General features: G+C 44.3%; 2 protein-coding genes across 8 annotated transcripts; both read left to right on the top strand.

The window, feature by feature from the left end:
• The first annotated feature begins 1,298 nt into the window (after positions 1-1,298).
• PTGES2 (prostaglandin E synthase 2) lies at positions 1,299-7,225 on the top strand. The gene is made up of 7 exons (XM_074556031.1): positions 1,299-1,628; positions 2,564-2,758; positions 2,855-2,910; positions 3,515-3,667; positions 4,200-4,400; positions 4,713-4,830; positions 5,223-7,225. The coding sequence occupies exons 1-7, from the start codon at positions 1,314-1,316 to the stop codon at positions 5,349-5,351; spliced, it is 1,167 nt and encodes a 388-aa protein (XP_074412132.1). The 5' UTR covers positions 1,299-1,313; the 3' UTR covers positions 5,352-7,225.
• A 652-nt stretch (positions 7,226-7,877) lies between these two features.
• Positions 7,878-25,127, top strand: ODF2 (outer dense fiber of sperm tails 2). 7 transcript variants are annotated; one of them, XM_074556027.1, is made up of 21 exons: positions 8,033-8,267; positions 8,972-9,050; positions 9,715-9,883; positions 11,049-11,165; positions 11,797-11,973; positions 13,121-13,287; positions 14,311-14,440; positions 14,737-14,868; positions 15,710-15,784; positions 16,410-16,481; positions 17,045-17,161; positions 18,041-18,226; positions 18,518-18,627; positions 19,352-19,487; positions 20,067-20,177; positions 20,356-20,460; positions 21,025-21,183; positions 22,034-22,134; positions 22,668-22,830; positions 23,150-23,275; positions 24,012-25,127. In XM_074556027.1, exons 3-21 carry the CDS (start codon positions 9,776-9,778, stop codon positions 24,186-24,188), a joined length of 2,469 nt encoding a protein of 822 aa, XP_074412128.1. In that variant the 5' UTR covers positions 8,033-8,267; positions 8,972-9,050; positions 9,715-9,775; the 3' UTR covers positions 24,189-25,127. The 7 variants fall into 7 exon arrangements, with proteins under 7 accessions (XP_074412131.1, XP_074412125.1, XP_074412127.1 ...); XM_074556029.1 differs by having other exon boundaries at positions 8,158-8,176; XM_074556028.1 differs by lacking the exon at positions 8,033-8,267 and adding an exon at positions 8,315-8,719.
• The last annotated feature ends 119 nt before the right edge of the window (positions 25,128-25,246 follow it).

The following is a 25,246-nucleotide window of genomic DNA, read 5'->3' on the forward strand; positions in this document are numbered from 1 at the left end:
CGGGCGCGGCGAGCAGCGCCGGGCAGGGGCGGCCCCGGGAGTCAGCGCCGCCATCCCCGTTTCCCGGGGATTGTTCCCAAACGCGTGCCCAGCGCTAGGCTGTGTCCTTGCCCTCCCCAAGTGTCCTCAGGTCCTCACAGACTTCCCCGCTTAGAGGCCGTCATCAGCACTAGGCGCTTCATTCCCTACACAAGTGATGTTCCATATGGATAAATCTGCATTCTGTCCGTGCGGACCATCCCGTCCCGGCTAGGGCTTTGCTGCTCAACTCCCAACTCCAACCCTGTCTCCAGCTCTGCTTCATCCACTAAGCGGCTTGAACCAGCCTCAGGTCACCTTCACACTCCTTCCCTAAACCAACAAGCACGATTCACTTTGCCCTTCCCTGTCTTTGGCCTGGTATCAGCCACACCTCAGTCACCTTGAGGAGATCTCATCACTCTGTGGTGTTTTCATCCCTGGGGGAGAAGACACTGGGATGAAAATAACCCACAATTAGAGCATTGATTCAAGCAGTGCTCCTGAGATCAAGGATTCTGTTATTAACTGGGTATTTGGGACAAAGACAACAGAAAATGTCATATCACCATTTAACACTGCAGCCACCCCTCCATTCTGTGAGTAATAACCCTGCTGCACTGCAGAGTTAGGCTTGTGTTGCACATCAAATAGGGAAATTGAATATAAGTGTAATGAATGGATGTAACCACATGTTAATAAAACAGATGAAGACTGTCAGTGTGGAGATGTGCACTTGCATTGTGAACATGTGCTGGTCAGACTCCACAGCCCCACAGGTCAGAGAACCACAGAATCCCAGAAGGGGTCAGGCTGGAAGGGATCACAGTGGATCATCTGGTCTCACCTTCCTGCTCAAGCAGGGTCACCCCAGCACACACTGCACAGGATTGTGTCCAGACACTTCTGCAATATCCCCCGTGAGGAAGACTCCACACCCTCTCTGGGCAACCTGTTCAGGGCTCGGTCACTACACAGGAAAGAAGTTTTTCCTCATGTCCAGGAGGAACTTTCTGTGCATCAGTTCCTGCCAGTTCTTCTTGTTCTATTACTCGGCACCACGGCCTGGTCCATTCCATGCCCCCTCTCTGCAGATACTGATAGACATCGATGAAATCCCCTCAGCTGCCTTCTCTCGCGGCTGAACAGGCCCAGTTCCCTCACCCTTTTAACTGATTCTTTTACTCTCAGTTTAGGCTCTGGTGTGTTCTCAGATTTGATAATTAAAGGGCAGCGGGTCCGCCCCGTGTTGGCTGTCCCGTGCAGGGCGCGCCCTAGGCAAGCGCGGGGTTGCCATGCCCGAGCCCCGATCCCTGAGCCCCGAGCCGCGGCCGTGCCGGGGCGGTGCCGCCGTGCCCGGGGCGGAGCGGCCGCTCTCCGCCCGCCCTCAGCCGAAGATGGCGGGTGCCGGCCGCGTCTGGCGGCTCGGAGCGCTGCTGTTGCCGCCAGCCTGGCGGCTGCGGGCCCCGGGACGAGCCTTCGGCGCCGCGGCCGGACGGGGAGGCAGCAGCGGCGGCCGCCTGGTGCTGGGCGCTGCGTTCGCTCTGGGCGGCACCGCCGGGCTGTGCCTGGCGGCGCGGCAGCGCCTGCGGGAGCACTCGGCCGCTGAGGTAACGCCGGCTCCCCCTGATCCCCGCCGTGCCCTCCCCGAGGCCTGCGGGGACCCCGCTGCGGCGGCCGCGAGCCCCCGGGGACAGCGGCTCCCTGCGGGCCGAGCGGCTCCTTCTGCCCCGCTTTGAGTGAGGGAAGAGCTGAGAACGGTCTGGGAGGCCCCTGGCAGAGCATTCCTTGAGGAGCCGTAAGGAAAGGCTGTCAGTGAGGGCTTCCTTGGGGGTGTGGAGCCTTTTCTGTTGTTGCTTTTTTGCAGCACCCGCGCAGGGTTGTGTAACCCAGTAAATTGTAAATGAGAAACAAAGCGGGGTGGTTGCATTTGTTCTGTAATGTGTGCGGAATGAGTGGCACGGCCTGTCGGGCTGCTGAGGTGCAGCAGCTTTGCCAAACATCCCGTAGCTGATGTCATGGTGGCCCTGGGCTTTCCCTGCCTTGTCCCAGCTGTGCCCAGGTTGGTTAATCCTAGGAATGTGAATTTGGGCAGACACCTGCCTAAAATCAAATGCAAACTCTGCTCTCCCCATCTTGTGGCCTCAACAGAGGCTGTTGTGGGGGAAGGATTGTCTTGTAAAGGCTTTATTTTTGTTTATTTGAATATTACCGCAAATGGTTGTGTTTTTCTATAAAGTTCTGTTTTACAGAATAGAAACCATAAAGGGGTAAACTGCCTGGATTTAACTTTTTTTCCTGGCTGTGAGTAGGAATTTCCAGCACATTAAATAGACGTGAAGAGAAACAGGTTATTGGTCCCAGTGGATGGTGAATATTTTAATATTTGTCGCCATTTAAAGAAAGCATCTGATAGCCAAGATATGCTTGTGATCAGATATAGACACTGAATGTCAGAACATTTAGGACAGAAATAAAGGTGGAAGGAAGGTAGTGTTTATGTTTTTAGCAGAAAATTTAATCTTCTGTTCTCTTTCTTCCCCAGCTGCCTGCAGGGAGCCTGCAGCTCACTCTCTACCAGTATAAAACATGCCCTTTCTGCAGCAAAGTCCGAGCTTTTCTTGATTATCATGGACTGCCCTATGAAATTGTGGAAGTGAACCCAATCATGAGGAAAGAAATCAAATTCTCTTCCTACAGAAAGGTGCCCATCCTGCTAGCCAATGCTGGGAGCCCTCTGGTAAGTCTCCCTGACTTGGAGCCTTGGGGAAAAGATTAGAAGAATTTCCTTTTCAATTTAACCAGTTTCTTTTAAATGGTTGCTTTTGTTTTTCAGCAATTGAACGACTCCTCGGTGATAATCAGTGCAATAAAGACCTATCTTGTTTCCAGGTAAGAAAACAGGGTGTTGAGAGAAGAGTTGAATATGGAGGGCCCAGATTAAGTAGAGTTTTAGAAGACTGCTCTAAGTGTCTTGCTGACCTCAGGCTCTGAAGCTCTGGGTGACCTGAGCCTGGTTGTGATATTATGGGTGATGCCTATATATGTCATGATGTGTGTGATGTAAAGCAAAGCTTGTACCTTTCAGAAGTACTTTCTCATCTGTGAGATTCTGTTTGCACAAAACCTACTTAAACATGGACTAGTGTTAGTCCTGGAACTGAGTTTACAGTTAGTCAGTTATAACATCTAGAATGAAATGGCATTGTTGTGCCTATGGCCTGTCCTTTAGGTAGACTTGAGAATGGTAGGAAGTTTTATGCCTGCAGAAATTTCTGCTCCACCACAGACAAAGGTATGTGCACTAATAATAGTTATTTGCAAGTAGCTGTTCCAGTCTCTCTTTTTTTTTTTTTTTTTTTCAAATAGAATCTGGAACATGGTGCACTTACTTTTAGAGTAATACATTTTATAGCGTGTGTCTTTGAATCTGGCCTTTGCTCTTGTTCCTTTTTTGCAGGAGCCAGATCAGTGCTAACTGTGTTTCTGTTCACAGGAGGAATAGCTTAGAAGAAATCGTGTCCTTTTATCCACCTGTTAAAACAGTGACTGAAAAAGGCAAGGAGGTGGTCGAATATGAGAATAAATACTGGCTCATGCTGGATGAGAAGGAGACCAAAAGAGTCTATCCTGTCAAAGAAGTGAGAGTGTAAGTGCTCTTCAGTTTCTGGGCTCTCCAATTAGGGTTACAGCCTCCTCCATATGTACTCAGGGTTGATGTAGATGTAAAATCCCACTAGGGCTGACTAGTCTTGTCTCACTCCTGTTAGTATTTCAAGCCTCATTGGTTGGTTTGCTGTGTTTGTTACATAATTCAAAACAAAGCTGTTAGACAGCCTGGTTACCACCACCATGGTCACACAGGCCTTCAGCTGCCTCCAGTTTCCTTCTTGGCCTTTCCTTTGTGCCACAGAGGAATGCTATTGAGGGAAAATTTCTGTTCCTGCTTATTTCTCATACTGAGCAGAGAACCTAATGCTCTATCTTAGTCTTACATTCAGTTGGAGATTGGAGGAGCCTTGCCAAAGATAACAATGCTGACTGCATTTTAGAGAGGCCATCAGAGTACCTGGGTAAGAGTGTTTGACCTTGGAAGGATCTCTGGCTAAGGCAAATGTGATCCTGCCTCCTGTAGCCCTTCTATATGTACCTGGTTCACTGAAAACTTTGATTCCTTGCAGGGAAGAAATGAAATGGAGAAAATGGGCAGATGATTGGCTTGTTCACCTCATCTCCCCCAATGTTTACCGCACCCCCAAAGAAGCCTTGGCGTCTTTTGATTACATTGTGCGTGAGGGGAAGTTTGGCACCTTGGAAGGTCTCTTTGCCAAATACGTGGGGGCTGTTGCCATGTTCTTCGTTAGCAAGAGGCTGAAGAAAAGGTTGGTATCACTAAGCACCAAGTACACAAGAGGAGAAATAGCTCCTCCTTACTGTGAACCCCAGCTGTCAAAGAGCAGAACCTCTAGAGTTTTAAACTGAACCATTTAATCCTGTATGAGTAACAACTGTACTTCTGTAACTGGAGGTACTGAACCTCTCTACTCATCCACTATTTAATTACTGACTGCCCCTTCACTCTGAAATACTGCCCTTACTTGCAAATCAAGACCAGCCCATAAGGTGAGAGGTGATAGAAGGTTAAAGAAAGAAACAAATTTGTGTGTTAAAAACTGATTCTTCTCTTTATGCAGACACCAGCTTCGAGATGATGTCCGAGAAGATTTGTATCAAGCAGTTAACGAGTGGGTGAAAGCTGTTGGCAAAAATCGACTGTTCATGGGTGGGAACCAGCCAAACCTCGCTGACCTGGTAAGGGCTTCATCCTTTTGGTTATTGTCAGGTGGATCACAAATTATCCTGCTACTCATCTCTGTTAATACAGAGATGGTTAATGCTTAATAGAAGTACAAGCAGGGAAGTTGAGCTACGTGAGATATTGTCCTTTGTGCAGTAATACAGTTCCCACATGGTGGGGACTTCCCCATAACTGCACATAGATCCTGATCCTTACTATTTCCTCATGGAAAAACATGCATATTCTTAATTACCTTTCTGCCATTCACTCCTCCTTGCTAATCAGAAGGATGGATCAGATGGCAGGGCAGGGGAGGAGCCATACTGGCTCGGCTACTGAGACACTTGTACCCTAAGCCATTCTCCACTGCTTTCTCAGTGTTGTTCTGACCTCTCTGCTCTCACAGGCAGTGTACGGGGTACTCCGGGTCATGGAAGGGCTGGAAGCCTTTGATGACATGATGGCTCACACCAATATTCAGCCTTGGTACCAGCGCATGGAAGAAGTCATTGAAAAAACTGGAGTTGCAATCTGATGCCAGCTGCAGCTGCCTCCCTGAAGTACTTGCATGGTGAAAACTTCAGAAGAAATGGCTTTTATTTTTAGAGTTGACTGGTCACACCTAATGGACTGACTTGTGGACACAGAGATCACCCTGTTCAGAACATCAAGTTGCTGTGAGAGAAGGGTCCAGCTTGGTGTTTGTAGAAGGATGGGGACAGGTAAAAGAAAGAGATTTTGGTTGCTGCTGGAAAGGAGATGCTTTGAACTGAAGAATGCAATGAAAAGGCTTCTTTCAGATAAGAGACACCCTCAGAGCAGGTTACTGTAAAAGCAAGATGCTCTTGGCTGGTGTTATGGCTGTGTCAGATGTGGTAGGCCTGACCAGCTTTTGCCTCAGGCTGTCTTCTGCTATCATCCAGGTCACCTGAAGTGTTTTCCTAACTAAGACACTGGATACTGGTTTTTAAGTGACAATATTTCCTGCAATAGAATCTTGTAAACCTAGTGCTGAGGGAACTGGAGGAATCTGCAGTGCTGGAGAAGGCGCCCTTCCTCTGACAGCAGCAAGGCTGCACTCAGCAAGGCATCTGCTTTCACTCTTCCATGTAAACGGTTCTCTCAGGATTTGATTCTGTACGGTCTGCAAGGATAAAGGCTGGCTTTATTCTGTCCTCTTTGTGAGATCTGAGTTCTTACTGTACCCTTTACACCCAAAGAACATGGCCTACACTGAAATCACAAATGCAGAGCAGTTATTGGAAAGGCTTGTCTTGCATGAGGTCTCTCTGGAATGTCCGTGAAGATCAGTTTGTTCTTGTTTTAGGAGAAGAAGGATTAAGAGCCATCTGCATGGCCAGGGGATCTCTAGATGTTTCTGTCCTGCAAGAGTAACAAAGGATTTGCTGATGTGGCAATCAGATTAGGAGCTGTACCTGCAGCTAAGTCTTCTGAGCTGTGCTGGGTAGAATCATAGAATGATGTGGGTTGGAAGGGACCTTAAAAACCATCCTATTCCAACCCCTGCCATGGGCAGGGACACCTTCCATTAGACCAGGTTGCTCCAAGCCCTGTCCAACCTGACCTTGAACACTTCTAGGAATGGGGCAGCCACAGCTTCTCTGGGCAAGCTGTGCCAGTGTTCCCCATCCTCACAGGGGGGATGGTTTTTGTAACATCCCGGGTAACCCTGCTCTCTGTCAGTGGGAAGCCACTACCCCTTGTCAAAGTCCCTCCCTAACTGCAGAAACCGTACTTGTCATAGACATTGCAGGTTCAAATGTGAGTGATCCTCTAAACAGCCCAAGTATCCTTAATTATCACCTTGATCAAGTTCTGTTTCCCTAGAAGAACAGGCAGGTTTCAGGGAATCTGATTTGTTGTGATATTTCAGGTGCAGCTGAAGTTGGTCTGTAAATACAACTGCTTGTGCAGTGTGTGTTCAGGGAGAGTACCTTAATTGGTTATAACAATGGTGGTGATAGAGGTTTGCGTTTTTACTGAATGGAGGACTAGTTCCAAATTCAAATCTGACATTGAAAGGAGAATGAAAATGTTTACAGTACAAATGGCTGCGTGGCTGCTGTGACTTGTATTTCTTTAAACTGCTCTATACTGAAACTTGTGTCTGTAGTTTCAACAGGCAACGTTCTTTTAAAGAATTTTATTGAGCATGCATAAACAGGAGGTTGAAGAAACCCTTGATGATAATTTCAGCATCCACCTCAACCTGAGAGAGAGGAAGAGATTTTCATGTTAAATGAGGATCTGAAGCACCAAGGGCTCAGTGATTCCGCTTCTCCTTGCTGTGGTACATGAATCAGTCCTCTCAAGATGAATATCCATAACACTAACATGCCAATAATATTACATAAAATAAAGCTTGTTTCAGGTTTTTTTATCACCTTCTATGGAGTCTTAGAATGTTAAGGGATTGGAATGGACCTTAGAGATCATTACTCCCAACCTCCCCTGCCATGGGCAGGGACACCTCCCACTAGACCAGGTTCTCAAGGCCTTATCCAGCCTGGCTTTGAGCACTGCCAGGGTTGGGGCATCCACAACCTCCCTGAGCAACTTGTGCCAGTGTCTCACCACCCTCACAGGGAAGAATTTCTCCCTAGTATCTAGCCTAAATTTCCCCCCTTTCAATTTTCTCCTTGTCCTATTACTACAGTTCCTGATAAGGAGTCCCTCTCTGGTTTTCTTGTAGCCCCCTTCAGATCCTGCAAGGTGCTCTGAGGTTTCCGCACGACCTTTCTGTTTTCCAGGCTGAGCAGCCCCAACTCTCTCAGCCTGTCTTTATATGGAGGGTGCTCTAATCCCCTTATCAACTTTGTGGTCTCCTCCAACATTTCCATGGCCTTGTGTTGGGGACGGCCAGAACTGCACAAAGTTCTGCTTAACAGGAAAAGTGGCGGTGTACACAATTCTGGCGTCACCTTTAAGACTGTAAAACTCATCTCAAAGGCAACGCCAAGAAAACTGACTTATGAATCCACTTATTTCATGCTCTTTTCAGCCCTCCCCATTTCTGTAGGGATGAGCAGCCCCTCCTGAGGGTGCCGCGGCCGTGAGGGCGCTGCGGCCGGTGGGGCCGGGCCGCCCGAGGCCGCTCGTGCCGGCCGCATGGCGCTGCGGGCGGTTACCGGGGGCGGTTACCACCGCTCAGGGCCGTTCGAATCGCCCAATGGTGGAGCCGCGGGGGGGACGCCGGCGACGGCGGCCGGGACCCTGCGGCCGCTCCTCCTGTGCCTGGTGCGTGCAAGGTGCCCACAACTCAGTCCACAGCCGCCCCTCCACCTCTCACCGCACTGATGGGGAACTGAAGTCGCTGCGGATCCCGCGCCCAGCTGCCTGGTGAGAGCGCCGAGCCCGCGGAGGGCAGGGCGGAGCGGGGGGCCTCGCCCTGTGGAGCGTCCCCTCAACGTGTGGGCGTTCCCTTGTCTCGGTGGGTGTCTCCTCAGTGTTTGTGTGTCCCCTCAGTGTGTGAGTGTCCGCGCCCCCGGAATTATTCCTTCCTCCCTGCCTTTCGGGCTCCTTCCTGCTGGCAGGCCAGCGGCAGCCGTCGGCACCGGATAACGGCGCGGGCGGGCGGGCGTTGGGAGCTGCCGGGCCCGGCCGGTGAAGGCCTGCCCTGCTCGGGGCTGCGGGCAGCTCACGGCCCCCGGACCGCGGCTCTGCCAGCCTGGGGTGACCGCAGATTCCATGGAAAACCTGCGGAGATTGCGGGAGGAATGAATGGTTACGTGTGAGCCTTGTTGCTAAGGCAGGCACAGTGACGTTTGGACGTTTGGTTGTCACTCGTGGTGATTCAAAGGCTCTGTCAGTCCCTGCCCTGTTCCTGAAGTGAAGGAAGTGCTGCTGTGTTCTTTCAAAATTGGGGCTAGGATATGAAAGTTTGTAAGTGAATAGTGCCATCGTGTAATTGTACAAAACATTTCCACTGTTTAAAACAATTTCCATTGCCTGTATGTTAGGAATTATAATCTATCCTTTCCTCATCCTGTGCTTTACAGAGGAAACACACTAACTTTTGTTTTTTGAGTTCATGTACTTGATGTTTGAGCTTTGCTATTCTCTTCAATCAAAGGGAAGAGGATGTTAAGAAATTGGCACCTTTTCCTCTAAATCATGTTATTATTTCTGTAACAGGTGTTTCTCGACTGACACCGAAGATAGTTCCTCTACACCTAAGGCTGTGCGCAGGAAAGCCAAGGGCTTGAAAAAAGCTGTAAGTAACTTTACTTAGGCTGACAATATCCTTTCTGCCAGAATCAGGTTAGTGCTGCTGGTGGCTTTGTGTAAGATTTGCAATTACATTATGCCTTTACATCAACTGAGGCTCCAAGATGATGATCTGAACCTTGTGTCTCTAGGCTTTTCTGTGTTGTGTCAGGTTATGGTTATGTGTTTCTGTGGAGATTAAAGAAGTGCTGTGATGCAATGGCTTTAAAGGATTTATGCTTAAAAAAGATGCTCAAAGTTAAGCACATATGAAGGAGCATGCAGGTTCAGGGTTCTAGGATGGATTGGTATGATGATTTCCTCATGGTTTTTCTTAACTTTTCAATTAATTCTCCTCCCTGCTTCAAATTTCTCTTTGTAATCAGATCTTGTTGGTTATGGGAACCCTTGATTTGCTCACTTGCTTTAAGACTTTGAACTTCAATGGTTCTTACAGACACCTGCTATTGATCCAGCTGTGTTTGATCTTCAGTAACCAGGTTAAAAGCAGAAAATACTGGAAGCAGAGGAATTGTTTGTGTTAATCCTGGCTTTACAGAAGAATAGAGTGAAGTTCAAAATGGCAGGTGCTCCTGATGAAAAGCTCAAATGTTAACCAAGGCTGGCCACTGTTTCTCTCTGAACACTGAAGGAAATGTTGTTGTTTCCAGTTTCCGTATTCACAGGTTTCCCTTCATTGCATTTCCCTTTCCCATTTGTGGGAGAAGAGCCATGAAGAACCGTTGCTCATCTCCCCCTTTGCACGTCCATGTGGATGAAAACACCCCTGTCCATGTCCATATTAAAAAGGGGCAGAAAACCTCACCTGCAAAATGCCAGGTAGGAGTGTGTACCTGGTTGGTTGTAAGGGCTGCAGAGAAGGTGAATGGCCCTAGAAGCATCACAAAATCTGCCAGGTCTGTTCTACTGTTGTGTTAGAGCTATGAGACTTCATTTCATATTCAGTGCTGAATTTGCAGTGACACATTTGCTATGTTGATTTGTTGAAAGATGATTTTGGTGTGATACAGAATTGCTTTTCATGTTCATGTGAGAAATGTTGCTTCCAATGTTATCATTTTATTTCTTGGATGTGTGTCCTGATAATGTTTTGTGTTTGGCTTCACATCTGTTTTTAGGAGGAAAGCTTTGAGGAGAGGTAGGACTTAGGCATTTCAAGTAGCATCTTGATTGCATTAAAATAAAAGTACTTAGAAAAAGAGTCTTCATTCACACCATCTTCTGGCATTAAGGGCATTCTCTGCCCACTGAGTTCTGCAGCCAAGAAGATCTCTTCCCAGCCTCATCCACAGGAGGCACAAGGCAAAACTGAAGCTGAGGTTCTAGCTATCCCATATCCTCTTTTGTTGCTGGATATTTATGGAAAGTTGTTCTAGAAAGTTGATGGAAGTTGCTATCTCATTCTTCCTTATCTACAGACATCCTGTTCTAAATCTTGTATTAATTTTGTGTTTGTTGCTAATGGCAAATTTCATAATGGGATGGAATGACAGTGAAAATAACAAGTCTTATGAATTGATTGCCATTAGGGAATGTTTTACAGCATCTGATTTTTCACTAAGGTTAGAATTATGCAAAAACACTTTAACTCTCCTTCAGATAGAGCAGCTCAAGGTCAATACAAATAAATGTGGATCTTCTAGTTGGCTAGAGTAGGGAAAGCACTTCCAGGGCTTTCCAAAATCAATCATGGTGTCAAATGATGTAGCTGCTTTTTGGTGAGATGAATCTGGGATGGAGAAGGGATCTCCCAGGGATCTGTCAGGTCCTCCATCCAGCCATCCTGCCAGCTGAATGTGCAATAATCTTTCCTTCTGGCTGGTGTCACCTTCTTTTGGTGGCTGCTACCTCATCTCACCTGATGCATCCTGTGAAGCACTACTGATTGTTCTGTTTTAATGATCTTTTGTTTGGTTTTGCAGCACTAAAAATTGCAAATGGTTCTTTAAGACTCTGTAATTTGTTTTACTTTCTCTTTCTTTAGCAAAAGCACAAACAGAAATCTAAAGGGGACGGCGTGCGAGCCGTTCGGGTGAAAACTAAGGCCCCTTGGATACCCCCAGGCAAAACAAGCACTCGTGATACCATCTTGAAGTGGGAGGTACACCTGGTTTTGCTCTTTAAAACAAACTTTGAGGTTTAGCCAAGGTTGAAGAGAGCAGTTGTGTAGTGAGAGAGTTGGGCAGATCTGAAAGAAGGCTACTGTCCCCCACCATCTATTTGAAGTGTCTTCTGAAAATCTTTTTCAATGTAAATCTTTTTCAATCTTTTTTAATGTAGAAAAACTGAGAATTCATAAACAACCTGTGGCCATGCCTTTCTGTCTCTAGAAGCCAGACACAATTATTTTTTTATTGTGATTGTACTGGTGCACTTCAAGATCTCATCTGGAGGCTCAGTGAGGGACTGCTGGTCTCAGTGTCTTCCAAAGCACAGAGTGTTTGTGTAGCATTGCATCATATTTTCTTTCTCATGGGTTGATAGTTTTGCCTGTTGTATTCCTGGCACTTCCTAGATGAGGATTTGAGCTTTGATTAGATTTTCTTCTTTTTCATTGTACTCTTTCTGCATTCTTGACCTTTCCCAGATGGAAAGAGAAGAGCTGTTTGTAAACAATATTTTTTTTCTTTCCTAGCCTTGCTGCAGTGATGTGACCCAATCTCTGCTTTTTGGCAATGTTAGAATACTATTTATAATGTTGCACTAAAAAAATTATCCCCTTTATTCCCTAGAAAGAATCAGGTGGGCATCTGGGAGCTCTGCGTACCCCTGAGAGTGACAGGATGCAGTCCGTAATGCGCCTCAGCGACCTCTCCACAGACGACGATGATCCCGCCTGCTGCAAAATCAACAAATATGAAAAGAAGATAGACAGCCTAATGAATATGGTGGGAACACTGAAAAAAGAGGTGAGGAGACAATGGAAAGACCTGCTGGCTGGGGGTTTGCAGCTGATCCTTTGACAAGAGGAGGCTGGAGGCAGGTCTTGGTGCAATGGAAGGCTGCCCAGGCTGTTGGTAGCTTGCTTGAAAATAAATCTGAATTGTTTAAAATAGCTGAACTATCCTAGTGAGAAATTCACTAAGCCACATTATGAAACATTTCAAAATATTATAAAATTAGTAAGATATTGGTGTGCTTTAGGTTCCAAGTAATCTCTCCTGCCCAAGCCCAAAATATGAAAACTGATGACTACAGAAAGTGAAGAACACAATGCATTGATGTTTTATTGTCAAAAAAATCCCCTTATTCAATGAAATTGTTTCTTCAATGAAATTGAAAAACACAATGCATTGATGTTTTATTGTAAAAAAATTCCTTTATTCAATGGCATTGTTTCTTCTGATTCGGTTTTAAAAATGTGCAACCCAGTGATGTTGTGTTTTCCAGATAAATAGGCTCTTATATACTTGACACCACTTAAAAATACGTGGAAGATGTTCCCAACTCTCGTAAGATGCATCATGATGGGCGTAAACTGCATTCTTAACATTGAGTTAACACTCAGAGTGGCAAATTCTGTATTATTATTTTACTCAAAGCTACATGGGCATCAAATCAGTGAACAAGAATAGGATTTGAGGATAGGAATTCTTACATCAAGCGTTTTCCATTTTATTTATGCTACGAAATTTAATGGAATTGCTTGCATGATTATAAAACAAAAATCAACTTTAGAACCACAGAATCATTAAGAATCACAGAATGAACTAGGTTGGAAAGAGCTGTGAGATCATCAAGTCCAACCTATGACCTTAACACCTCCTCATCAGCTAAAGCATGGCATTGAGCATGTCCAGGCTTTTTTAAAACATATCCAGGGATGGTGACTCCACCACCTCCTTGGGCAGCCCTTTCCAATACCTGACAGTGAAGAATATCCCCTGACACAGCTTGACACCATTTCCTCATGTCCTGTCACTTGGGAGGAGATACTTAATTATTTTTTATACTTTCAATAAGTTAATTGACTATGAGTGGTTCGCTGATTTGGGATGTGGATTCTGTGTATCACTTCCAAAGCCCCATGTTTAAGTTTTACTCCAATATCTTCAGGTCAAGATGCAGCAAATGGAGGAACAGGAGGAAATCACAAAGCGTCTCCTGGAGGAACAGAAGGAAGAACTGAATGAGATGACACAGGAGCTGGTGGAAACAGAGAATGAGAACTCGCGGCTCCGGCGCAACATTGAGCGTATAAAGGAGGAGAAGGACCTGACTGTGTAAGAAAGCTTCACTTCTCACTCTTCTGACCTTGTGGTATCCACAGGCACCTCCCTTCTTTACTGCTGACATGATTTGAGGTTGTAGTTGCTGTTGAAGAACTGATGCACTTGGATTTTTTGTCACCTTTTAGAAGGGGATTCCAGATTGCAATAACTGCAGGGAAGGGCTCTAGGATGATTTTTGGAATGGGAAAATATCCCTACTTTGAGAGGAACCTCAGAGCAGTTGGCTTGTGTGGAGGGTCAGCCTAGCTCTACTGTTAGTATTTTGAAGATTAAGGGATTCTGCTTGAATTGTGATGATATTGATAGAACAATAAATGAATAAATATGGAGCTGAAAACTAAAGGAGAATTTTTTATCTTTATAAAAATCATACAGAGCCAGGAGTGACAGCCCCTGAGAGGACTGAACCATAGGCTTTTTTTCTTAGTGATCCTGAAGGTCTGCAAGTCTGACATTTTTGCATCTACTTTGTATCTAAAGAATTAGTGAAGTTTGTGTCTCCAGGGGGCATTGGTGTTTTAGGAGAGTTAGTTTTAATTTTCCATAAGAGGTATCACTTGGAAGTTAATACTTTCTGTTCCTTTCTCAGAAAACTCTAGGAATGCTTCTAAGATTACAAGTGCTGGCTAAAAACGTTGAGCTGCATATCTTGGTGTGCTCTTCTGTTTTTTTGTTTGGCCATTTGGAGTCTTATTTCTGGTGTGGCATAAGTGCCCAGGAAAAGCACAGCGTTGTGTTTTGGGTTTAGCAGTGTGCTCACTTTTGTATAAGCCTGATTTGTCCCCTCTAAATGTCATAGCTGTGATCTTAGCAAGCTCCTGGTGTCTGCTTTCTGCCTTTCCTCAAAGCAGCTTCCACACTGATAGAGAGTAGATCTTAAGCAGTTTTTGTTTAGAGCTTTTATCCTCTGATTTGAGCTTTTTATTAATTTTAACTCAATCAACTCTATATCAACAGTGGCTGGTAAAGCTGCCAAAGCTTCTTGTTCCTCTGATGGCTGAATTCTCCTTGCAGGCTACAGAAGGAATGCTTGCAGCAGGAGAAGGAATGTTTGATGAGCAAGCTGAGTGAAGCAGAAAGGGATGGAGCTGCAGCTGCCAGACAGATCCATGCCCTGAGAAATACCATTGGGAGACTCAACATTGTAGGCATCCCTTTTTGTTCTTGCCTTTTGTCCTGTTATATGGATGTCTTAAAAAAGTAATGTTATAGTTGCCAATCCACTAAAATCTAAGGAAAAGTGGAGGAATTTAACCACCCTTAAGGTTTGCTGGTTTGGTTTTAAAGTGGGGTATTTACTTCCAGTTACCTTCTGCAGAGAAGTGAACAATTACATCCTTTTGTTTATGTTTTGTGGGTTTCGAGTTACTGTGTTTTGTTTTTCTCATTCCTTTCTTTATTTTTGTTTCTTCATTTGTTTGTTTAATGTTTTTCCTTCAGGAGAAGCACATGAGCAGCACAGATATAAATGCTCTAACGAGGCAAAAAGAGCTGCTGCTTCAGAAGTTGAGCACCTTTGAAGAAACAAACCGCACACTCCGAGAGCTTCTTGCAGAGCATCAGTCTCGGGAGGTGAGAGCTGCTGGGTGTGGAGCCTGGCTGATTACAGGAGGCTCCTGGGCTGGAAGGGAATTTTGAGTTTGAAATTTTCCAATTCTTTTTCCCAGCCCTGCAGACCCTGTCCAACCCATAAATGTTGGATAATTTTTATTTGGGTTTTTTTCTTTATTTCTGCCTAATTCATAGAGTAAAACTGGCTTTTCTGCTCTGAGGATGGTAGAGCCTCTAAGTCTCTGACAGCATTAAAAGGTTCAAGCCCTGCTATGTTGCCAGCTGTCTCCTCTGGATATGGCTGTATGTGCTGATCCTGCTGGTCTCAAACGCTGCTGTTGCTGGAGTCTGAGGACTTGAAAGGCCTCAACTCATGGGAGCCTATGGATATTCAGAACTTTGATTTTCTAGGCTGTGAGGGCAGCAGAAACAATTCTGTGCTGCACGTACAGAACCATTCTCTACTGTTAATAAGAGCAATAGGAAAATGAAATTTCTATTTTTTCTGTAGTTGATATTCCATTTCAGCAAAAGCAGGCTGGTAACAGTTACCTCAGCCATCACTGAGGCTGGATGAAAGGTCTGAATTCTTCCACATGACTTTCCCAGAGTAGTGGGAGAGTTCAGAATGATCTTATATTGCCATCATGCTTTTTATTTTAATCTTTGGCTGGGAAGTGGAAGAGCTTTCTGAGCTGGATACTGATACGTGAAATATTTTGTGAGTGTGATGTTTCTGTATATCTTCTAAGAATTGCTGCAGCAGCTGGGAAGAAATAGTTGATTTTCCCAGTTCCATTTAAAGAACCTGTATAAAACTGACTTTTTAGTTAACAATTTTTCTCATGCATTTATTTTGTAGAAAGATGCCCAGAAGGTTATGGATCGACAAGCAATGCTGCTGAAAAGGCTGGCTGACATGGATGCAGAGAACATGGTGAGCAAACCACAATCTCTAATTTCTTTAATGCTACAGCAGAGAGATCTAAAATGACAAGCCCTTCTTTGTCTTATATTACACTGTCAAATCTTAATCTAGTGCCTTTTAGGTCAATAAAATAATTATTTGAGCTTTTGTGGCAATCAGAGCTACTACATTGCTCCTCTGGTTAACAACCTGCATTTAAAAGTGGGTAGAGTTTCACTGCCTTCAAAATATGGGGGCTTAGAATGGGAATAATTCTGTATATTGGGCTCTGTCACTGAATGAATGCCAGTTTTTTGTTAATTTCCTTCTCTGTAAACTGAGACAAAGAGTATTTACAGAAGCCACAAAACTTGCTGTGGGACACAGGTAAATGCCCTTTTTAGTCTGTGGAGTGTATATGGTCCTGACTGGATATCCTGTGCCCTGTTGCACAAATGTGTGTGTATTCCTTTTGCTTCCTGCTCGAGTAGGATGCATCCTGTTTTTGTGGGGAAGAGGATGCTGTTGTTGTGGACAACAGGCCATGCCACAGATCAGGTGGTCTTGACAGGGAGGCAGTTACACCTTTTGCCTTCTACCTGCCATCCTAAATGTGTTTGTTCCTCAACATCTGCATGGTGTTTGTTTTTTCCAGCAACTTCAAATCAGGCTTCAGGGAAAAGAAAAAGAAGTGGAAACCCTCACACTTCAAATAGTGGCAGAAAAGGTAATTTTGTTTTTCTGTTTTTCCTTCTCTTTTCTACTTTCCAGTTCTGTAAAATCCCAGGCAGTCCAAAACATGAGGTTGTTTGCAGACTGCTGTTTTGAGATCAGATGACAAGCTTGCTTGTAAAACTAGGCAGATACCAATACTCACACTATTGTGGTTCCATATTCTGTTAATAAGACACCTCTGACAGGGATGGATAGGTAGAATTCTCTTTGCTTGGGCACTGAATTGCCATTCTGTTTAAGGTCCTGTTTGTTCCCTATGGCAAATTCCAATCTGTTCCTTAGTTTAGAAAGTAAAGGAGAAATGCAGTGGAAGAGATCAGCTATGAAGGATATTTTGCTCTAGAATATACCTCTCATGCCAGTCCTTCACAGGTGCTGTAAAATAAATGGCTGCTCATTTGTTCCCTTGTTGTTGGACTGAAGGGCTGAGAGTCCACCTGGAGGTGGCTGGAGATCATTCAGTGAAGAAATCTGAGCTTACTACTGCATATTATAAAGTGTTCCTTCTGTTAGTTTGTTGAGTAAATCACATCTGTCTTGTTCTTGCTTATCTAGGAACAGGCAAAGAAAGCCTTTGAGCTTGCCAGATCCCTGGAGTCTGTGAAGGCCCATTTGCAGGCCCAGCTGAGGAGCAGGGAAGCTGAGAATGACCGTCTGGTTGCACAGCTGCAGGTACGGCTGCCCTGCTCCCTGGGGATTGTCTCTTCCTTTGCTCCCATGGCCTGGATTCACTCACAAGGGGAGGAGCAAAAGCTTCTCACAGAGTCTGGGTGACTGAAATATTGGCTGGTGATGTTTATTGCATTAACACACAGCGTGATTTTCAAATTAAGTAAGAAAAGAGAAACCTTTTAACTTTTGAGGCCTGAGGCAAGATCTTAGCCTTAAGGTCTATGTGCATTAATTAGATTTTCTTTTTCCTAAGTTTGTTGCTCCATAATTATTGAAAAGATGGCTTTGGTTTAGTCAAGCATCAAGACAAACTGAAACTATTTAATTTGATTTTTTTGTAAAAATGCTGTGCCAGTTTGATCACCCTCATTAATCTGTTCTCCAGTATAAATGAGGAGGAGAAAGTTCCTCTGGTGTATTTTGATTAGACTTTTATATTTAGCATATGTTGGGATGATGTTACAAGGAACATAAATGTGCTAATAGTTTAAAGGAGCTTTAATCTGTTCTAGTAAGAGCTGCATAAAGCAACATTATTATATGCAAACATTTCATCAATAAAAAGAATTTTCTCAGGTAGATCAAAAGACTGTTCCAGTATTTATATTGGTCAGGAGAGAAATCAGGAGAGAAATCAAATTTTAGGAGGCAGTTTATGAAAGAAGAAGACTCCTGGAAGAAAAGGAAGATGTCATGCTGCCATCTCTTTCAGCATTTAGACAGGATTGTGTAGATGAAACCTGACTGCAAATACCTCCAGACTGAGCACTGGGGATTTGTGCCTGGTTCTCATCACCATTTCTAGGAAATTCGTTGCTGCTTTGGGTTTGCAGGTGTAATATGTGCATTAATCCATATTGTGGTTTTGTTCCCTTGCAGAATATGGAGATCAGTGAAAATCACACTAAGGGAGAGATGGACTGTCTTCTGGAGCAGCTGCAAGACCTGAGGTGCAAAGCAGAGAGTGATAAAGAGGCCCTGAAGAAAGCGGTCCGTGCACAGAAAGAGCGGGCGGAGCGGAGCGAGGAGTACGTGCAGAAACTGACTGCCCAGCTAGCAGAAAAGGTACTGCTGCAACAGGGGGGGCCACGTTTGAGGTCATGATTTTAAATTCTTGACTTCTAGTAGCAGCCCTGGGGAGAGTCTTTTCTCTCAACTAATGAAATTTATTTCTGTCTTGATGCCATGGCCCATTTATGCCAAATTTAGAACAAATCCAGTTTGCTCAGCTGTCAGTGTATTCGCTGCATGTCCTAAGTTAAGGGCATTTCTGTGTATTGTCTGCATATCTCACACCAGTGGTGATTTTGCCTTCTCCCTTACTTTTTTCCCTCTTGTATTTCCCCTGTCTGACAGGAAAGTGCTGTTGCTGAGGCCCAGTGCAATCTCGAGGCCTGGAGGAATCGCTGCAGCAAAGCCATGAAGGAAAAGGATGACCTGGAACTGGAAGTTGTTACACTGAACAGGTTAGAGGAAAATCAGTGCAGAGAAAGAAGCATGAGTGGGGATGAGTTCAAAGTTCAAGGATAATTTAATTGAATAATAGCATTGAAATGAATGTTTTAATTGGATTGCTTGTAAATAACCAAGCAAAATCAGCACTGGCTAAGGGCTAGAGCAGAGTTTGAAGAGGTGGAGAGAGATATGTGATTTCTCCTGCTGCCTTGCCACAGCAAAGGCAGATTCTTTAAGCTTTGCTGACTCTTAAAACTTTGCCATTTTGTAATGCTTTTGCAATTTTGTAATGTTCTTTTGCCATTTTGTAATGCTTTGAATTAAGATTATTTTTGTTTTGAGATATTTTTGAATAGCTGTAATGGAAGATATGAAAAGACATAAGTAGTACAGTTGATGCCAGTTTTGTTATGAAGGTAAATAAATATGTTGGTATCACTGCAGTACAGGTGTTGCTGCAGGGAAAATTAGGTAGGTATGAGGTGAGAGAGGCAAATCTTTATCCTGTCCATCTTTGAGACAATTCATTTGAGCTCCAGGGGGACAATTGCAGTGAATTTCCAGGAGGTATAAAAAGATTGAAATAGTCAAACAATGTTACCAGAGAGGTGTCCATACATGACTGGAGAAGGAAGATGAAAGGATAGGGAAAAGCCATGTTCCTGAAGCTGGTTTTCAAAGGTTAGGAGCCTTACTCTTCTTGTCACTTAAGGATTAATTTTTTCTGTGTGGCAGCCGTGTTGCAGACCTGACAGAGCAACTGGCGAGGATCCAGGAACAGACACGGGACGAAAACGAAGCTTTGGTGGATAAACTACAGCAACTGACTGGAGAGAACAGTGCTTTGAAGAAAGACAATGAAAAACTGAAGGTCAGTGACTCTAAGGGTTTGAAGATGAAATGCTAGGAGGAAAAGAAGGTGGAATTATAACAACTTGCTTGGCCACTGAGGACAGAGTCAAACTTCACCCGTTGTTCCTGTACAGTTTAAACCAGTTCATATAACCTGACTGAGACAGGGCCAGTGTGCTGGGAGCAGACACAGAGAGTGTACACACTGGGAGAACTGTGTTCCTTCCATGTTTTGGCTACAAGTATCTCCAACTACTGTTTCATCTAGCTGGGATCTTGAATCTTGTCCTTACACCTTCAAGAACAAACAGCTGTTGTAGCTTATACAGAGAGAATGGTAATCTCCAGAACAAAAAAAAATAACTGACATATTTCTTCTGATGTCCTTTACCATGAATGATCTTGTGGGTGACCTACATCTTTTTTTCCATCCCAAACCTCTGTGCTCTGCTGATGCAAATTTGGCAGTCTACTGAAGTCTGGAAAGTTTTGGCAACTTGCATGGACAAAAGTGTATTTTCTTAGTCTAGGCATCATTAGACAGCTCACATGGCAGGTACTTCCAAGCACTCAATGGAAGATGTTTTCTTTTTTTCAGGCTGCTCTGATTTCAATGGAGGACAAACTGAACCAGGCACAGATGGAATTGCAACATCTCCAGAACTCTGTCAGGAGCTACGAAGGGTTGATTGAAACCTACACGGCACAGGTAGGTCTCAGAACCTTCAGCCCTTGCACAAAGGTGTTTCCTCCTTCCATGGTGGCTTATTCTGTAATGCCTTAGCTATTGCCAGCTGGAGCAGTTTCAATTACTCCAAGGCATTGCAAACATGTGTTGAAAACTATTTATAACAGATGAAGTCTGGGGTCTTTTTTTGAATGTCCAGGCACAGATGGCCCGAAAGGAGGCAGATGAACTGGCAGCCAGACTGGAGAAGTGTGAAAAAGAGAACGAGACATTAAGGGATGAAATGAACAGGGAGATTGAAGAGGTAACTATCCCTCTAAAGACATGTTGTAGACATTCATGTGTCTTAGTGTTCTGAATCTAGTGAAAAACATCTGGGAATAGGAAATAAAAGGCTTATCTTGCCTTTTGCATCAGTTTTTTCTCAGGACTTGTTCAATGGGTTTTGCAGAATGAACAATTAGCAACTTCTTTCTGACTATATGGCATTGTTCAGAGGTGTATAAATTACTTAGTGTGCTAAGTACTTTGCTGCAGAAATAGTGGTTTTGAACAGTGGATTAGATAGGTTACACCATTATCTAATCTGAAACAGCTGACCTCAGAAGCAGAGCTTGTATTTCCAGTAAAATCGAAGCCCACAATCCAAAATACTCCTTCTTACACAATCCATGGGGAATTTCAGATCCTAAGTGAAAGCTTTTTGGAGCAGGAAAACACCTTAGGCTTTGAACTCCAGCACTGGCCAAATCTCCACACAGTGTCATCATGGTTGTGGACTAACAAAGCTTAATTGAAGCTGAGAATTTTTTTAGTCTTGATCCTATGAACATTTGAGAGTTCCTCACCTTCTCTTCCTTAATTACAGACTCGTCAGAAGTTCCAGAGCCAGCTTGCTGAGCTGGAGAAGCTGCCTGAGATCCTGAAGTACACTGAGACCCAGCTGGCCGAGTGCCACCAGCAGCTCATGTGCTACGAGAAGAAGAACGGGGACCTGTGTGACATGATTTCAGATCTCCGTCAGCTGGTAAGGGACTGGCAGAAAGTGCCCGTACCAGTGCAGAGCTCTGCGAAATCAGATTGAGTTCTAATCACGGCAAGGTTCAAACTTCGGCTCTGTTCTCGTCTCTTTTTGAAAAGATTAAACGTGCACTGCAAAATAAAGGTGTGTGCCATGTCTTTGTGCAAGAAGTTAGCGGCTTTGCTGGTAGCATTCCTTGATATTTGAAAGGTTTCTCATCCCTTGGGGCAGAATCTTTCTGGGACTTGTTAGCAGCCATGGCAGCACTTGCTAATGCCAGCCCTTGTTTCTGTTATCTCATCCTCCTGTAGTTTTCTGGTGATGGTGCTGGCCCAACTATTTTCTCACTCTCATTTCAGGTTGTTTTCCCAGTTTCTGTTTTTTGTTCTGAGAAAGACTGTGTAAGTATTGCAGGACAATTTCAGTCAGGGATGACATCTACAGCTGTGCCTCACAACAGCACATGATCTCTCTCTGACCACTTTAGTCTGCTTGGTTTGGAATTATAACCCTCCCTGGTGTTTCAGGATTTCTCTGATGCTGTTGTGGGCTGCTGGCATGTTTGTGGCTGCTGTCCTTGTGTGTGTGCTTGGTTTGTAGCTGCTGCTCTACATGCAGGAATTTACAGGCCTGTTTTTTCTTTTGCAGTACAGATGAGTTTTCCTACACCTTCCCAGACTGTAAGCATCAGCAAAATGGATGTTTAGCTCCTTTCTATCCATGGCTCCCTTTCTGAAGCTCTCCAGAAGTTATGAATGGAACATATTTCCTTCTGAGAGCTGCATATGTTTTAGATGGCTGGACATGTGTGTGTGTAGTGACTGCTCTGTGAAGTAATTAATTCCTATAATTTTAGATTGACCTCCAGGGGGACAAAATGGAGATGACAAGAGAGAGATATCAGTCTGCCCAAGAGGAGAAAAAGCAACTCACCTTGAAGGTGGAGGAGCTAGAAAGGTTAGAAATACTAGGCTCTCTTGCTTTTTTAACCTTCCATTTCCATTGTTTTTACAGGGGATTGAAACAGCTTCAGTCTTGTTCCAGTTCCCCACATGCCTCCAGGATTCTGTGCATTTGCCTATCCCACAAGGTTCTCTAATCTGTAGCTATCCACTGAGAGTTATATGCTTTTGCAGCAGCACCTGTTGTGAATGTTGTTAGACAGGATGATGGCTTAGAGAGCAAAGAAACGAGCTCCTTGTCCAATCTAGCCTGGCAATTCTGAGGTTACTAGATACTACAGTATTTTTACCTATGTTTATACATTTCTTTTAGTGCCAGTGTCTCAGAAAATGCAGGTATATGGGTACTCTGTTGGTCCTTCAATATTTGAAATTATGGTTTGTGGACTGGAGAACATTTCCTGGGGCTCTCACCTTTCAAGCGGGAATAGAATCTAGTACCAGAGGAGTCAGGACCTGACAAGAGGCAGAATGAAACACACTCCATTTAAAATGAATAGGTTTCCTTCCCTTATTGTCTTAAACTAGAAAACTAGAATCCACGAGTGCCCAGAACATAGAATTCCTTCAGGTCATAGCAAAACGCGAGGAGTCGATCCACCAGTGTCAGCTGCGGCTGGAGGAGAAGAGCCGCGAGTGCAGCTCCCTGGCACGCCAGCTCGAGATGGCCATTGAGGATGCCAAAAGACAAGTGAGTGATTTTTCATGGTTGTGAATTCACCCAAAGCTACCCAGGCTGTGAAAGGGGAACAGCAAGAATGCTGAAAATATCTTATGATCAAACCCAGTAAAATCATCATGTTCAGTGAAATACAAATAATGTGCTGGTGCTATTTGTCAGCACTGTTGAAGAACTGAACTTGGTTTACAACAGAGAGAAGCACAAGGCTGAGCTGCTGTTTATGTGTGAGAATGTGTCACTTAAACTTTAAAGGGTTTTTGTGGGCAATGGGTAGGGAAAAAACATTCTTCCACAGACATCCCTTTAACAAAGTTGTTGTTCTGTGTAGGTGGAACAAGCTCGAGAACGAGCAGTCTCCAGAGAGAGGGCAGCCCAGTCGAAGGTGTTGGATTTGGAGACCCAACTGAGCAGGAATAAAACAGAGCTGAACCAGTTGCATCGGAGCAAAGACGATGTGAGTGGCTTGTGGGGGATAGTCCTGCTGTACTGGTGCCCTGGCAACAATTGGATTCCATAAATCATCCTGTGGATGTGCTGCTGAAGTCATGCAGGGCTGTGTCTGAATGTGATGTGCTGTTGTGTGTGTCCATGGGTGTGTGACATAGGACATGCCACCAGTTCAGGACTGTGTAGTAAGTGATAGGCACGTCAGAGTACAGTGATGTGAGTGAACTGGTGTAAAGTTATGTGTGTGCAAGAAAAGAATCAGACTTTCCTTGTGTTCAAAGTAGATTTGCACCAAGTATTGTGGACAGATTTCAATTTCATTTCACCTGTAACAGAGAATGCAATTCCCCTTCTAGATGAAAGGATTTCTTCTAGAGGACTTGCAATCTTTTGTTCTGTCCTATTTACCTTGCTTCCTTGCTTTAGTTTTACTTGGAATTGTGTTATCTGATGGATCAGGTTAAGTTCCTTTTCACAAAAGGGTGTGTTTAATTCCCGGTAACTACAGCTAACACATTTAAAAGCCCAACTGATAAGCCACATTATCTCCTGCTTTTATCAGCTGATTGCTGAATGGAGTTGGGAACGAGCAGAAATTATAAATATCACAGCACCATCTATGGTAATGTCATCTGGAGCTGTGCTAATTCTGGCTCTCCTCAGCACTTTGGGGGAAGAGTTTAACACGAGCAGGGTGAATGTTGCTGCCTTTCTTTCAGCCGGGTTTTTGCTCCCCTGTGCAGGCAGAGCGCCGATACGAGAGCCGCCTCCAGGACCTGCGGGATCGGCTGGAGCAGTCGGAGAGCACCAACCGCAGCATGCAGAACTACGTCCAGTTCCTCAAGTCTTCCTACGACAACGTTTTCAGGGAATGTCCTTTACTGGGCTCCTCCCTCAGCCCCACTCGCTCTCTTCTCTGAGAGCAATGCTTTGCTTGCACCTTTTTTAAGCACACAGAAGCTTTGTTTCAAAAGCCATATTGATTTAGAAAACTGGATAGCATTTCAGGGTCACTGCGGGGAGATGTTTTTATTGTAGAGTGATAAAATAAAATTGTGTTGGCATCTGATCAAAATGTGGGGTATCAGGCAATATCAGCAACACTGGTTTGGTGCTGGAGGTTGGTGTTACACCATAAACTGAGCCCCAAAACCAGGTGGTTTACATATAATGGAAAAGATCCTTTTCCTCCTGTTAGGTCATGATGGTTTCAGCTCTTAAAACCTGTCAGAGGTTTGTTGAGTGTGTTAATTCTTGTAAGAGCTCTCTTCGTGCTTCACTTCTCATTCGGTTTCTCTGTTGGGGAGATCATGTGGGGGTTTTTTAAAATAATTTTTTATACTGTTGGTGTGATGCTGAAAATAACTGAGGTGCCTGGGCTCTACACTCACAAGAGATAGTCTCCTGCATAACCACAGTGTTTGTAACAATTTTATACCAGAAATTATGAGTTTGTTTTGGTTTTTTATACTTGATTCTTACATACTCCCTGATCCTTACCTTTATTTGTGTGATACGAATGTTGCTTTACTCCTCTTACCCTGATTTTCTGATCCTGACTATACCCACCCAGGACTGAGCCAAAACAATTAAATTTGAAGGAAATCAGTGTCATTTCATTTGAGATCTTGGTACAAATGCCATGTGAGTTCTGGGGGTGTGTGAAATCCTGACTTTGCCTTAAGCCAGCTAAGGAGCAGCTGGATACATTCAACTTCATCAAATTCTCCTGCATCTTCTGGAAAATCGGGTCTTTTGTGTTTCAAGTCTCTGAAGTCCATGTGCTCTCTGGTGTCCTGTTTTTTCTACTAAATGCCTCTTGGGGAGGGACAGAAATAAACATTGTTTTTATTTTTCTCTCTTTTGTATCTTATTTATATGCTGTGTGATATGGTCACTGGCAGTATTTGCCATGAAAGTTTTCTAAACTAACCAGTTTTTGAAAGATCTGTAATTGTGCGTGTTTAACAATTTAAAA

Source organism: Zonotrichia albicollis, chromosome 21, assembly GCF_047830755.1.
Source record: "Zonotrichia albicollis isolate bZonAlb1 chromosome 21, bZonAlb1.hap1, whole genome shotgun sequence".
Classification (NCBI taxonomy): Eukaryota; Metazoa; Chordata; class Aves; order Passeriformes; family Passerellidae; genus Zonotrichia; species Zonotrichia albicollis.

Excerpts from the sequence above, each read along its gene's own strand:
- ODF2 (XM_074556024.1), top strand. The coding sequence starts at position 8,007 with ATGGTGGAGCCGCGGGGGGGACGCCGGCGACGGCGGCCGGGACCCTGC. Across the intron at positions 11,166-11,796 it reads ATACCATCTTGAAGTGGGAG|AAAGAATCAGGTGGGCATCT; the intron begins GTACACCTGGTT and ends TTTATTCCCTAG. Across the intron at positions 13,288-14,310 it reads GAGGAGAAGGACCTGACTGT|GCTACAGAAGGAATGCTTGC; the intron begins GTAAGAAAGCTT and ends TTCTCCTTGCAG.
- PTGES2 (XM_074556031.1), top strand. The coding sequence starts at position 1,314 with ATGCCCGAGCCCCGATCCCTGAGCCCCGAGCCGCGGCCGTGCCGGGGC. Across the intron at positions 2,911-3,514 it reads AAGACCTATCTTGTTTCCAG|GAGGAATAGCTTAGAAGAAA; the intron begins GTAAGAAAACAG and ends TTCTGTTCACAG. Across the intron at positions 3,668-4,199 it reads CCTGTCAAAGAAGTGAGAGT|GGAAGAAATGAAATGGAGAA; the intron begins GTAAGTGCTCTT and ends GATTCCTTGCAG.